At 31.9% G+C, this 15,533-nt stretch overlaps 1 protein-coding gene across 1 annotated transcript; it reads left to right on the top strand.

The window, feature by feature from the left end:
• Positions 1 to 4,412: 4,412 nt before the first annotated feature.
• On the top strand, positions 4,413 to 11,961 carry LOC105156060 (snurportin-1 protein). The gene is made up of 8 exons (XM_011072092.3): positions 4,413 to 4,677; positions 4,949 to 5,575; positions 6,102 to 6,288; positions 6,371 to 6,621; positions 7,897 to 8,011; positions 8,543 to 8,635; positions 11,034 to 11,177; positions 11,550 to 11,961. The coding sequence occupies exons 2-8, from the start codon at positions 5,241 to 5,243 to the stop codon at positions 11,664 to 11,666; spliced, it is 1,242 nt and encodes a 413-aa protein (XP_011070394.1). The 5' UTR covers positions 4,413 to 4,677; positions 4,949 to 5,240; the 3' UTR covers positions 11,667 to 11,961.
• Positions 11,962 to 15,533: the final 3,572 nt, after the last annotated feature.

The following is a 15,533-nucleotide window of genomic DNA, read 5'->3' as shown; positions in this document are numbered from 1 at the left end:
ACTCCTCGTCTTTGAGGTTTGAATAATTATATTTAGGCCCTCTATAATTTAAAAAATAATATTTAACAATCCTATAATTTAATTTCATCTAACAAATAAGTGTTTCTGTTAGTCAAAATTCAAAAATTAGGAAAAAATTATATTTATCCCCGACTAACTTATTATTGACTTATTACAGGTCAAATAATTTTTTATGATCAAATTATCTCATACGTCTTCACACGTTAGTGGATGTGAAAAGGTATATCTTCACCATTATAAGGGTAGTTTAGTAAAAAAAAAATTATTTAACCTACCATAAGTCAATCGAGCGTGATATCAATTTCTATTCAATTTTTTCATTAATATCAGCAAATTCAGTAAATTTTGACTAACAGATGGACTTATTTGTTAGATGAAAGCAAATATTAGGGGTGTTGGATGTAATTTCTCAAACTACATGGAGTTTATATGTAATTACACCAAATCTTAGGTAATGAAAGTGTAATTATCCCCAAATTTTATTATATCTTTTGCTATACCGATAAGTAAAGTATGCTCGATGCCTTTGCATAATTAAACTTTTAAATTTGAAAAAAAAAATTGCATAAAATCTCTCTATGTTCTAAAAATTTAGCTGAAAATCCCATATGTTAAAAAAAGAGGCAAAACATTTCCTTTATTTTTAAAATTATGCACACTCTCTTCTTTCATTAATTAAGTTTAATGGTGTCAAAATTTTTGTTGAATTATCGATTATACCCTTGTTATGATAGCCCTTGATCTTTAATAATTAAAAAAATCAACGGTCCATATATAAAATAACCTAAATATATAATTTTTTATTTATATATACGCACAATTATATATATAATTATGTATATAATTATATATGTAATATATAATACAATATATAGATATATTTGTACCTATGTGAATGGGGACGCACCGTTGCGCTAATTTGGACAATGTCGCCACTCGCTAGAAGGGGGTGACGCCGCCCTAAATCCGTTGGCCCCAACTTTGTTGGGCCATCATCATCGCCCAAATCCAGGTCGATAGACGGTGGTGGAGAAATGTGGGCGGCAGCAGCAGCAAAGGGGAGGTTGTAAGAGGCGGTGAGGGTGAGGTGATTTTTTAATTTTTTTAAAAATAATAAAATATATTTACATGTCAAAAAGGGAGGTAAAATAGATATTTGCACACGTAGAGTAATCTTAAAAATGGCACAAACGAAGCATACTTGAGAGAGGGTTATTTGCTGTATTTTTAAATAACAAAGAAAATTTTTCGCCTATAAAATTAACACAAAGAAATTTCACACTATTTCAAAACACTGGGGGAGTGTTATGCAATTTACCCTTTATGTAACTAAATGAAAAAGAGAGAAGATAAAAGAGATAATTACATCCACACTCGTATATTTAAACAAATTACTTCCGATTTTGAAAAATTACATATATTTCTATAAAAAAACGTTTAACATCATCTGCACAAATCATTCATATTTTTTAAAAATTACACATACAATCCTAGAAATATCAACATCATCACCAACTACTCCTATTCTTTAAAAAATACGCTACACATGAAAGAAAAAAGAATAGCCAAGTGCGTGTAGACAATTTCTATTTTGCTATGATAATTTATCTAACAAAACGTCTTGCGTCCAAATCCTATTACGTATGAAATTTTGTCGAAAGGACAATAATAAAAAAGTACGTGCAGAATTAGTTTCAAGCCCAATAAACTTAAAAACACAAAGTCAAATCTTTAATTAATGTGGGGGTCTCAAGAATTTATATATCAAGACATGTACATTAAGTAACCTCCATATTACAGTTGTAAGTTGAGTGTGGCCCTAAGAAACACATGGATCTTCTTCTTTTTGTTTGAATATCTTTACTCAAGGGTATTATTGTCATTTTGCAGAATTTTTGTTATATTTTCTTATTTAACTACATAAAAAATTAAAGATAAACTAAATAATTAGTTAAAATTAACAAAAATAAATTAATATTGAATATGCATACATGCATGCGCCGAAAATTATTGAGGGTTAATTAATTGATTAAAGAAATAAATATTTTTTATGGGTACTTTCATAATAAATATTTTGAAAATCAATGTAATTATTCTAGAAATTTGACCTCTAATAAGTAATATGTTATTTATAATATGTATTACTCAGATTGGAACTCCAAGTTCAAACTTACTTTTATACATCTTCAACTTAGATTTAGTTTTAAGTCCTAATAATGGATTATGTTTGATTTTATAAAATTATATATTTTTAAAAAAAAATTATAATTATACTTACACTAAATTCTATTTCACTTGATTCCCTTCTATTATGATTTGGTTGAAAAATATTGATGTTAGCACAAAAAAAAAATACATAAATTTTTTATTTTACCTCACATTTAATATTTTTAAATTTATAAAAAGGTAAATATAATGTATATATGAAGTCAAAATGGTATAATTGTGGTAAAATTTTATTCCCGAATTATAGCCATTTTCATTAGTCTTTTTACTTTCTATATGGTGAGGTGATCAACATCATTGTTACATATATTTTTTGAAGCATAAAAAAATGTAATTGAACAAGACATTTTCAAAAATAGATACGATAATGATGTTAATCTTACTCTATATATAGGAAGTAAAACAAACACCAAAATGACTATTTTTTTTTTATCTGATGGCTATAACTTGAGAGCAATATTTTATTATAATTACACAATTTGACTTTATATATATTATATTTACTCCATTATCAGTATAAAAATATTATAGTGGAATGTTGTACAAGGGATAAAGTAGAAAAATTATATATATATATTTTTTTACTGTAAGTATTTTCTATCAAACCCTAACATGATAGACAAGTTTTGCTTTATTAATAATAATAATAATAATAATACAAATTAAAGCTACTGTACTAAGAGCTTGGGAGGAGTCGTCCGCAGATTCATTCTCGTGTGGCGTGTTGAAAATTATGGAATCACTCAATTCTTATCTAATTACCACCACGCCCCAGAGCTTTCACTTAATTATGTTTTGCTCCCACTAACCATGGATTAATAGATTATGGAGGTCGAGTGCCCACTGCCCATTTGGTGGGTGCCCGACACGTGACCCACTACTTTTATATATATATATATATATATTTAAATTCCTTCTTAATTTTATCATTCATTTATTTAGTTTTATATTTGGCTTTTCACTATAAAAACACAAATTTATTTTTACCTAATACATAAATTATCTCAATTTCTTTTCCAGTATTTCACCAATGAATAATTAAATCTTACTTGCTGATGAGATTTTAACCTTCCCTTGAACATTTATGTCATGGTGATAAAGTGAGGAGTGTATGTGCCGCGGATTCGACTAATTTAAGTAATAATTTTTGTTAGTCCCATATGTTAATCGAGTTTGATTTATCACTTTACGTTAAAATTAGTTTTATTATAAATTTAATTCAAATTTGTCATTATAAAAAAAAAAGATGAAAAACTCGGACAAATTTTCTCAAAATATCATTACGTAATTTTTAGAAACTATGTGCAAAATTTAAGAATTTTAGATGACAAGTAAATCTAGTCGTTATTTTTAACAATTTTACAAATTCAATGATTTTAAATTAATAGATATTAATGAATTCTTAGAGTATTAGATTTTACACATTCAAAATTCATATCCGTGGGTGTTTTAGGGTGTAGATCCAGACTCATACTCATTGAGATATGTATCTTGTATATGGGTTTGAGTTTAGATCTAGTATAAAATTAATGAATTTGGATCTAAATATTGACTATTATAATAAATTTGAGTTTAGACAGTGCTTGCACATTAAGAAGTCTAATGTGAAGGATGGATTGGGTTTTACAATAAGTGAGTTCCATTTGATATTTTCTAATTTCCATGAGTAGCAATTATAACATCACACAAGTTATGAACACTTACAGGTGATAAATACAATTTTGGTTCTTAAACATAGCTACTTATCTGATTTTGGTTTTCAAATAATTTAACATTATAATTTTGGTTCTCAAATTTCAATCTTTTTGGCAGCTCTGGATTTTCTGTTAACTCCATAGTTGAAATTGATAGATTTTGGCACATGCAACGCACACGAGCTACTGAAGAGGGAAAAATTAGCTTGCTGTTTGAATTCATTTTTTGAGTGATTTGTTTTGTTTTGTAGAGATTCTCTGAGAAAAATAGAAATGAATATGTATGTTTTGGATATAACGTGTATGTTAGATTTATTTTTGTAGATAATTTAAAATATTTTAAAATATATATTGTATGTTTGATTTTGTTTTTTTTGGCACAAAAATCACTATTCTTTTTTTTGTAAACCTTAACTTACAACACACAGCCTTTAGCATATAGTATTTAATAATTTGTTATAGAAAAAGAAAAAATGAAAAGAAGAAGAGGAGCAGCAATTCAAATCAGGGTTCCACTCTCTAGTCATCCTCCCCATTGTCTCAAAATTCTCCCCCACCACCAACACTCTCTCTCACACTCGCTGCTCTTTCACTCCCACTCGCAAGCCCATTCGCCGCCACTCGCCGTTAGCGATTGTTCCAGTTCGTCGCTCTTCACCGGCGCTCCAGTTCGCCTGGGGTGTATTCTCGACGAAAAATAGGACCAAACATGGGCTGTATTTTACGGCTGATTACGGTAAGTATTAGTGGGAATTGCTGTGATTATGAAATTTTTGGATTTTAAATGTTGATTATGAGATTTCTGTGCTTATTGTTGAGATATGAGATTTTAGGTGTGTTTTATGATTCTGATTTCAATCTGTCGGATGATGATATGCTTTTTGATGATTATGTTGAACTGTGACTTCTCTTGTAATCGGCCTATTGTTGATCTTTTTACATCTATTTTGTGTATATATTTAGTTGAATAAGCAGGGGATTAAGTTTGTGTTTTTTAAATACTTCAGGATCATGAAGTTATATTTTTGCTGCTGGAAAGACTCCACTGATAAGAAAACTCTCCGTCAAACACACTCCCGCATTTCGCAACCGCTCTGACACTCTCAATCGGCTCCTCTGTCTTCCCCTCCTCCGACAAAATCTCCAGCAACTACTCCGGCCTTATCACCACCTTCACTTTCCAAAACCAGCGCCGAGCTAGACCCACATTGGTGGAAGTATGTGACATGAACTCAAGGTGGCTGTCATCAAGGTAGTTGAAGTGTATCAAATTCTTGAGAGTTTAAGCAGGAAAAAGCGATGCCGCCACACGATCTCCGCCGCCCATTCAAACGGGCGGCAATTTCAGATCAACAGAGGCGGCGAGAGTTGTCTTTGCAACGGCAAGCCCAGAACCGTCTAGACGCCCAGCATCAGGCCCGCTGTTTGGCACAAACTATTCTCTCCCTTCAGAATGACTCTGCTGAGCCTGAGCCAGAATTTGAATTTGTGCCTCAGCCCGAGGAACAGGCTCAAGATTTTGATGTTCGACAGGCGGCCAGGCTAAGAGGGTCAGAAGCCCGGCGATGGTTTGCTAAGCAGCTTATGCTACCTGAATGGATGATCGATGTCCCTGACCGATTAAACACTGATTGGTATGCCTATTTGGTTTTCTTAAGCCATTCTTTTGGCAGTACTTGTGCATCCATGATTTTAACTCAGTCTAACTCTAAACCAAATTACTTCTATTTGTTGAAAATTGCATCCAATTCTTCATCACCCATAAAGTTAAGTTAAAAAGTTGAAAGTTCTTACTGAAATAGGAGAACTTGCTCACGTTATTCTACTAAGTGGAATATAATTCAATTAAATGTAATTCAAATTCATCTCCTCTTGTTTCCGGTGATATCCTCAATTCAAAGCTTGAAGTGTTGAAAAGAGTGACCCGTTATTTCTATCTATGTTTAAGAATTCTGCTGTAGAATGTTAATTGACGAGACTGGTCCGAATTTACTTTTAAACATGGTGAATTGGTGTTTTATTTGAAGCCTTCAGGGGCTTTGAAGAAAAAAGAAAAAGAAAAAAAAAGAAAGCTAAAACCCTCTGTGTAGTTTGGATTGATTATTTAGAATTTGAAGGATCTCATATGTGAATGCAGCCCCCCGTTTGCTCTGTGTACAGGTATGTGTGTGCTAGGCCAGCTGGAAAACGTTGTTTTGTGGTGTCATCTAATGGGACAACAGTTAGTAGGTTACGCAATGGCAGTATGCTTCACCGGTTCCCATCTGCTTTACCCAATGGTTCCAGGACCAATAACAGTTCGCGCTCTGGCCAATCATATTGTATACTTGATTGCATATTTCATGAGGTAATAGTTTTTCCGACCTCGTTGTGACGTTGTTACTTGAATGTGTGAAATGGTGGTGATTTTCCATGTTTATAATTTGCAGCCTGATCAGACGTACTATGTAATTGACATGGTGTGCTGGGCAGGAATGTCGTTGTATGAATGCACTGCTGAGTTCAGGTTTTTCTGGTTAAACAGCAAGCTTGTTGAATCAGGGGCTTGCAATGATCCCTCACCTTACCATAGATATAGATTCAGGACTATTCTCATATATGACTGTGATCAGGAGGGTCTAAAAGCAGCTTATACTGGATCCATGCCATATATGAAGGATGGATTGTTGTTTTACAATAAGTGAGTTTCCTTCAATGAGTAGCAATTATAACCTCACATAAGTTATGAATACTTATAGTTTTTTATATCGTTTCTTTCAAGGTCAGAAAGTGATTTTATGCATTAATTATATTCTCTGTTGTAAAAATTCAAGCATGCCCTTCTGGATGTGAACATGCTGATATCCATAAATTCTATCTTAAAACTCTTTATCTTGTAGGTTTAAGGTCCAGTTTGGTAATGGTTCTCCATATTCGCCTGTTTTTTGCAACGTGGTTGGGCCCCGGCTGCATGTTTTTGGCTTTTACGCTGCACAGTTAGTAGAACACAAGACAAAGTTTATTAGCATTTTTTTGCATCCAAAGTGACAGTGCTCTTATTTCACTTTTTATTTGAACCCATATATGGGTCCCTACTCTGATGTTGGATGGTACATTTCTTTTCTTTTCCATGTCTACCCAAGTGGCACTACTTTGCAACTCACTCCATTTGTAAATTTAATGATGCTGGACAGTCCTCAAAATAAAATTTGAAAACTATCCAGCTCACAAAGTAAGGCTAGAATCTCATAGGAGCTGTAAGAAAACCTTAGAATCTCTCAAGTCGTTTCAACATTCTCACCTTGAATAAGATGAATGGCTCACACTTGCTATTATAAAACTTGCAAAAACAGAATTCTCTTATGGGCTATTGAAATTGAGACAAGTTACAATGTATTTGTAGACTGCTTGTTGCCTATTCTAATAGGAAACCTTGGGAACATTAGGATGAAAGGCAACCTTCTCAACTAGGAATACACTCGATCAATGAAAAGTGCCGATTCATAATAGAACAGGGACTTTAAAAACCTTAAATTCTGGATAAAGAAATAAAATAGCGAAATGTACAGATTTCTAGCAAGGTACTGTATGACCGCTCATTGGGAAAATTACCAAAATGCCCCTGAATTGCCAACTAGATCAGAATTATCTAATTGATATTTTCTAATCTTCCTCCTTGCTTTTTCTTGTTTTCCTTCTAGTTTAAATTTAAATGCTGCACACTCATTAAGTAGGCAGGCCTTTTTCCCTAATTACTAGATCAAAGGATTACGAACAAATTGTTTGTCTTTCCTCATAGTTGTCCTTTCTATTTTTGTCATTAGATTCTACAACCTTTTGGATTTTCTATCTTCTCAATTTGGTAGCATGCTTTCATCTTTTACCGAGATTTGATGTGCCAAGTTTCTGAATCTCATTAAATTCAACATGGCTCTCTCTGATTTTCACTCTGGTTTTGTTGCATCTTATCTTTCAGGCATGCACATTATCAATCAGGGAATACCCCGTTGGTACTAGTGTGGAAGGATGAAAACTGTAGTCAGTATGTTCTTGATACGGATAGTAAGGGACAGGTTCCAGAGCAACAACAGGTACATATAAATTCACTTGGAGTCACCTCTTGTTGATAAATCTTTAAGGGGAGCTTCTTGTTACACTACAATAAGTGTTCTTTTCTCTGTAACTTGCTTCTTGTTATGAGGATTCGGATTTGCATTAGTCCAAACATAATCATATAGAGGCCTACCTAGAGGGGTATCTTCTAACTCTATGTAATTTTTCCAATCTACAGACAGCCTCTATGGTTAGATAGGAATTAGCAAGGATAAGAAGAGCAACATCTTAATGTATTTTGACTGATTGACTGGCAGCAGAATATTTGCTACCGGAGCATCTTAGAAGAAAATCCCTTCTACATTTACTGTTTCGTTCTCGTTGTTTATATCTCACGTGATAAACAAGTAGCCACTTCTTTACGTAGATATATTTCCCGTAGATGCTTCTAGTAGACTCTTTTAGTATTTTTAGTTGCTAGTTTAACACTTTACGTGTACAATAGATTTATATGTACAGTCAATGGTTTAAGCAGTAATGGCCGACTGTTGCTTTTCCTAAATAATCAGTTAGTATTGGAGCTACTAGATGATGGGAGACTGGCTACATCAGATGATCCTCCGGTTATATTCGGTTGCTTGGACAGGGACTTCATTCAAAAGGTTTGGTCTTTTATTTATTCAAGTACAAATTAAATATGAGTGTTCAATGTTTTATAAGGTGCAGAGTCTTCTTACGCACTGCATCTAGTTCATCTTGCATTTTCATGTTTAAAAGTTAGTAGAGGTGGTTTGACAAGTTGATAATATAAAAGGTCTCTTGAAGATTTTGGAAGCTGCAACTAGCATAATCTAATTCAATTATTGGACAAAGACTGTGGCTAGATAGAGAAACATAATACCCTCTCCAGAAATGACCTTATATACTTTTAGCAAATATTTGTTAAATAAAACAAAGAGAAACCTTTTATGTTAAACTCATTCACCAAATTTTTAAGGCCATTCCATAGGAGCAGGACTAGTTGTCTTTGGTTGTACGAGGTTGCTGACTGTCAGGATCCCCTTTATTCTTTTCATCTTCTGCGTTGAAGCAGAAGTAGATGCAAAAGCACAAAATAAGGATGTCTCAAGGTTAGAGAAAGAGAAAAAATCACTTGTCTTCTTTATATGGGTCATCCTTTGAATCATTAGAGGTCATTGGGTTTAATTCTTTGTGTTATTTAGATTTAGATAACCATCCCACAGCTAAAATTAAATTATATATTGTTTTCAAAATATATGACACATTTGAAATTTAATTCTTTGTTATTTAGATTTAGATAACCATCCCGCAGCTAAAATTAAATTATATATTGTTTTCAAAATATATGACACATTTGAAAAAGTGAAACATCATATATTTTTGTTTAGTTCGTCAATGATAATGTGTTTATTTCCTAATAAGGAAGAGAGAAATCTTTTCTGTTTTGTGAAACACTAAGCCACCCCCACCACTGTCCAACACAGACACTTGCCAAAAGGAAAGAAACAAAAAGAAAAAGAATTCTTGATGAGAGACTCCCTCACTTGTTGTCAATAGTACGTGACTACAAAGTTGTCCGTGTTGTCAATATATGATGTATGCCCTATATTGTGTTCCCTGCATGTTTTCCAAGATTCATCTACTGTTCGATCAGAATGAACACAGAAAATTGGAGGCATGAGACTATAAATCCTTGATAATTGGGTTTATGCGACTCCTCTTTCCCAAGATTTTGATTGATGAATCACATTCCTAAAGTTTACACTCAAGAAGAAAACAAAGAACAGGAATAGGAACCCAAACTATCAGTTCATAGCTTATTTGTGCACAACCAACAGTTTGGCAATGGAGCTCTTAGTAAATTCATGAACTAGAGGCGTTTGCCAATGTGCTGGATTCTTGGTGATTAGCATTTCATTTCTCTGTTTCAAATTTTAGTTTTTTGGGAGTTGTTTTCTTGGGTTGGATGGTTCTTAATAAATTTGCTTAACTAATGCTTGTTCAATGGTCAGAAACTTGGATTTTGGTAACCAATAATTAGTTCAGTTAGATATTGTTCAAAAATGATTTATTGATTAAAATGTTCCCAAGCTATTGGCTTAGTAGAATTAACTTGTCAAATATGAGACAATACAATATCAGTCTCTCAGTTTAGCTCATTGATACAAATACAGAAGTAGAAATTCTACAGATTTAACAGTGAGATTCAACTTTCTTCTAGGGGTGCTAATGTGGTATCCCTTATGTACTGGACAACCTTTAAATTTCAGCATAGGAGTCTGCTCTCATTCTTGCCAAACAAATCAAATTATCATTGGGGTTGGAGTAAGTAGGAAGATATAATCAGATCATTGTAAAATTATGCGGGATATAGTATTGTATTCCAGCTAATTAGACACTTTAAGGGAGGTTGAAGATGTTAAGTCTTGTTATTGCTAAAATGCCCTTGATAGGGTGGAAACTAGTTAGATCTTTGTCAATTTAACGACTTCATAAGCATGATTATTGTTTTAAGAGAGAATATTCATGGCGCTGTCATCAATCTCTGTTGTCTCAAATGGATAAGTCTTCAGGAAAAATACAGTTCAGAGCATATAGCCATGTTTCAGCTGTTTTGCGGTGGTTTAGGGTAGTGAGTTTGAAGATGGGAGTTTTTCAGAAGTGTACTCGAGATTATGATCTATGTTTGATTTTTTTTCAAAGATGGTTGAGAATGGTTAGAAATGGAGAAAGATATGTTTGAATATTATTTTTTGAAGGAAGGAAAGTTCTTGAAAATGTCAAATTGAATGGTGTATATATATATTTATGTGTATATTATATTTGCATATTTATGGATGATATATTCATAATATTGATGTGATGGTAAATGTGTTTCGTACCTATACAATATATATGTGTCTGTGTATGTTTGAATAGTTTTGTAGATGCACATTTATTTATTTTTCCTTTTTTCAGTAGCATGTCTAATGATTTAGTATATGCTACATAAATTATTAAAATTTGAGTGCAACTAATCATATATTTTGTGGTTGTCAGACAGGACTTGAGGCTGGCAATCTCCTACGTTTTGCCATCAATGAAGGAGGATTATATTTTGCAGATGGGAAACTAGAGAGAGCTGATCTTCACTACCTTGGGAAACCTAATCGTTCGCGAGCTTTTGCTGATAGTTACTCAAAGGTAAGAAGGTGGATTTAAACTGCTTTTCCTTTTTATGCCCAACGCTTGTCAATCCACTCAATAGTGAGTCAGTAATAACGCCAAAGCTTCTCACTATACTCAAGTTTATGATGATATAAACTGGATCAAGGGTTAAGCACTAACTTTCTTTATTTATAACGGTGAAGTAAATTATATTACTTGATTAAAAACAAAGTCAATGAGTTGGCGTATTCTTGTCATTATCTAGGAGTGTAATTTACCAATAATGTGTGAAGGCATTCTTGTGCATAAATACTTCAAGTTGTTTACATTAACGTTGCTATTTGGTATAACATGGTTTCTGTATTCACATCGAATAGAATGTCGTGAACGGTGTGTTTGTTTTTTCAGGTCATGTTCCAGTACACAGCTCGTCATTCTCCTCTCAGAATCGAGCATCTTTTCGCATCAATTAGTTCGTTGAATGAACAAGAGAACGCGATTTCCGACACAGATATGGTTGGCTAAAAGTTACTGGTGATCGACTTTCCAGCTCTACAGAGTGATGAAAAAACTGTTTAATATATATTATCTTTATCAGACAACGCTTTTTTTCTGGAAAGAGAAAATGAACTAATTCGTATCATACTCATTGAATTGCTGTCTGTGAGATATGTACATGTTGTATTCCCGGAAACATTTACTGGCCCTTTTCCTGTTGTAGATTATGGGGTTCTCAAGAAGACAAATCCAAATTTGTAGTGCAAATATGTGACGAATGAACTTTTGCAATTTTACTTAAATATAGGGGGCAATTATGATATTTACTATGTATTTAATCTACTTGTTTCGGTCATTATTAGGTTTGTACGATTTATCCTATTAATGTCATATCATTGTTGTCACAATTCTTAGCTTTATCTCTTAACATCTTTTAAAATCAACAAACTCTACCAAAATTATAAAAATATTTCTAAAAATAGCAAAAATGCCTATGGTATTGAAGCCCACTAAAAGTGAGTTCAAGCTATCTAAGTTGTGTTCATGTTTATAAAAAAAGGTCTTCACCTAACAATCAGTCATTTCATAACACAAGACAACACTCATGCAACAAATCAAAAGGAAGTCAAAAGCTCTCTGTTACATCATAGCAACTTTGCATTCGTGAAAGTTTACCCCTTCTTTGGCATTAAATTTTAAGGCCATGATGTCGTATTTCAAGGTGTCATGTAGTTTGCTCCACAAGTCAATCAAAAGATATTACCATCCACACCAAGAACAAGTTTTAAGTTCTTGGATCGACATTCAAAGTGAAGAATTAAGAGATACATACTTCATAGATTGTACCACTTTTCTTATTTAAAATTGTAAAATTCATATATATTTGTTTGTTTTATAATATCATTTTTCAGACACAAAAATTTATGTGAAAGATATGTCTATATATTAAATGATAATATTCTTTTATCTTCTATTACAATATAATTATTAAAAATAAGTATTGTGCATAAAGTTGTTTACACTATAAATAATTAATGACACATCTATAGTGATAATTTAATGACTATAAAAAATATAATGACAATTGTGCCTATACGGACAAACATTACACATTAATATTTGCTTACAAAAAGCTTTATGCAAATATACCCGCTATAGATTAAAACTATAACGACTATTAATGTACTAACAAAATAAAAATTCTTACCACTTGAAAATTTTAATATAATAACTTAACCTTTTGTAATAATATTCTTCTTTTTTGGGTAGTGATGAGATCTGGATCAGGCAAGACTCCACTGTAGTTAGTTTTTGAACATACCTAAAATTTAATTTATAATATGATGTTTCTTATATATATATATATATACATAATGGTTGATAAACAAAGATATAATGGTCATTCCTATTCCTTTTTTTCCTACTTCAAAGTTAAACGGATTAGGATTTTGCAACGGTGAATGCAAGTGTGCAGAATAACATGTGGATCTTTTGAGCTATCTTTTATTGGATAAATTACAATAGATTTATCTTATATTTATTATAATTATAAATATTCTCTTTGTTTTTTAAACAATTACAAAAGCCCTTTTAGAATTAACAACCGTGTATTTATTAGGCGATCATTAATTTCAAAATGTAATTTTTTAAACAACAAAAGAATCTTTGTGATAATGATAAATATCAAGAGAGCCCGTGATAATTTACCCTTATTTATATGGAAGGGATCTTTTGAAAGTTTATTAAATCAAGTGGGGTTTTTATTTAATTTATCCTTTTGTTTTCTCATTTCTTATAGTTCATTCTTCAAGAAAAAGGTTGATGCAGTGATGGCAATATGAGTTGAAATCAACGGTTCTGTCCTAATCCATTAAATTTAACTATATGTTATAGGTTCTCAATGGGTTTAATCATACTTAATTAATTTTTTATTAGTCAATTAATTCATTATTAATAATATCATGCGATTGATAAAAGATACTACTATAATATTAATTCAATATAAATTTTGAATTGAACCAAATTATAATGAAAAACGAACCCAATTATTTTAGATCGGGACCCAAAATACCTTACCCGAACATCCACCCCTGCTGACAGGTTAATTGATTTTTGAACTGATCAAACATATTGGACCAATAATTGAATAAATTGGGCAATTCAATTATTGGTTTGGATTTCAAGAAATATCAAATCTATCAATATTTCCCATGCATGTAATGAGAGGAGTGCAGAACAGACATCAACAGTCAATAGAGTAGAAATGTGGACTGATGCATTCATTTTTAGTTTTCAGAAACTCAATATTATTAGCTGAATCACTGATGATGAATAACCTGCCAAGTATTGTCCCATTTGAAAAGGATATATATACATACATATATATATATATTAGTTATCATTCCTTTCAAAAATATAAAATTATATTTTTTTTCACAAAAAATTTAATATTATATTTGCACTTTCTTTAAAAATTATCTACTTATAACTATACCCAAGCTTTTATTAGGATTCGAAGCGGAAATACTGACTTCAGTAAAAATAAAAATTACATAAATATATAATCTTATACCTCAATTAGCATTCTGTATAAATTGTTGATAATATGGCTAGCTTTTTCAATCGTCAATCGCTACTTTTTTTTTTTCAATAATAATAATTTGAGAATAATACTTTTACTACAATTACGCTATAATGATTCTATATATTACATTAACCCTCTTAAAAGTATAAGAATATTATCTTTGTTAATAAATTATACGGAATGTCCAATGAGGGGTAAAATTAAAAGGTTATGTAAATTTTTTGCTGCCCTCACCATTGTTCAAATCATAATCAAAGAGGTATAGTCGTAAATGGAGAATCTTTAAAAAATGTGTAAGTGTTAATTTTAAATTTTTTTTGAATGAAAATATAATTTTATATTTTAGAGGGGATCTAATTGTAATTAACTTTCTCTCTGTATATATTACTATAAATTGCTAGAATGCCAATTTTGGTCCAAGTCTTTTCAATCTTGATTGCCGCGTCCTTATTAAACAAACGGCAATTCCTAGCTCCGTTATGTGATGCGCGGTCGTTTTGATTGTTTGGTGTTCTTTGTGGCGATGTCAATTTGCCATAGTGATTATTTATTGTACCAAAACGGTAAGCTGTTTGAGCTGTTCAAGAAATGAAGCGAGAGAAAAAAAATGAAATGAATTAGGCGTTGGGATAAAAAATCTTATTGGACGCATGATTTATGCTTTATCCAAAAATAAATAAAAGTTGTTGGTAAATTTAAATAAATACCGATTACCTATTTAATCGACAACACAAAAAACTATGTTGGATCAATTGAAAATGCACTAGTACAACATAATTTTAATAGAAAACAACGTCGTTTTGCTGTTTGGGAGTACCAAAACAAGATGTCATAGTAGCGGACGAGCAGCACTATATATAAGAGCCTAAATATATGTATGTGTGTGTGATGGAGGAGAAACAAGTTGCGTCATAAAAGGAAAGATTGTTCCAACAAGAAAAAGATTTGCCGTAATCGTTATAATCCAACAAATTACGAGAACACCCTTAGTAAAAAAATTCTAACCGTGTAGGTAAATATTGAAACAGTAGTTTGTCTTCACCTATCCTAAATAGTGTAAACTAGGAGTAGTATAATTACGCTTCTTCATTTGTGAAGAAGGGGGATCTTTTTGGAAGAACTCTAATGCGAAGTGTGTTGAATTACATCCTTATAATATAAATTTAGTCGATCTCGACTTTTGATGACGTTAATATGAAATGAATTCGAGATACAATATGAAATTGAAATTTATAAAAACAAAAAGAAATCATATAGGATGGATGTTGAACACATTGATAATGTCGATGCACAACACATCCAGTTAAGAT

The sequence above is a fragment of the Sesamum indicum genome, linkage group LG2, assembly GCF_026168435.1.
Source record: "Sesamum indicum cultivar Baizhima isolate 11 linkage group LG2, ASM2616843v1, whole genome shotgun sequence".
Lineage (NCBI taxonomy): Eukaryota > Viridiplantae > Streptophyta > Magnoliopsida > Lamiales > Pedaliaceae > Sesamum > Sesamum indicum.
This window is presented reverse-complemented; position numbering and strand designations above follow the sequence as displayed.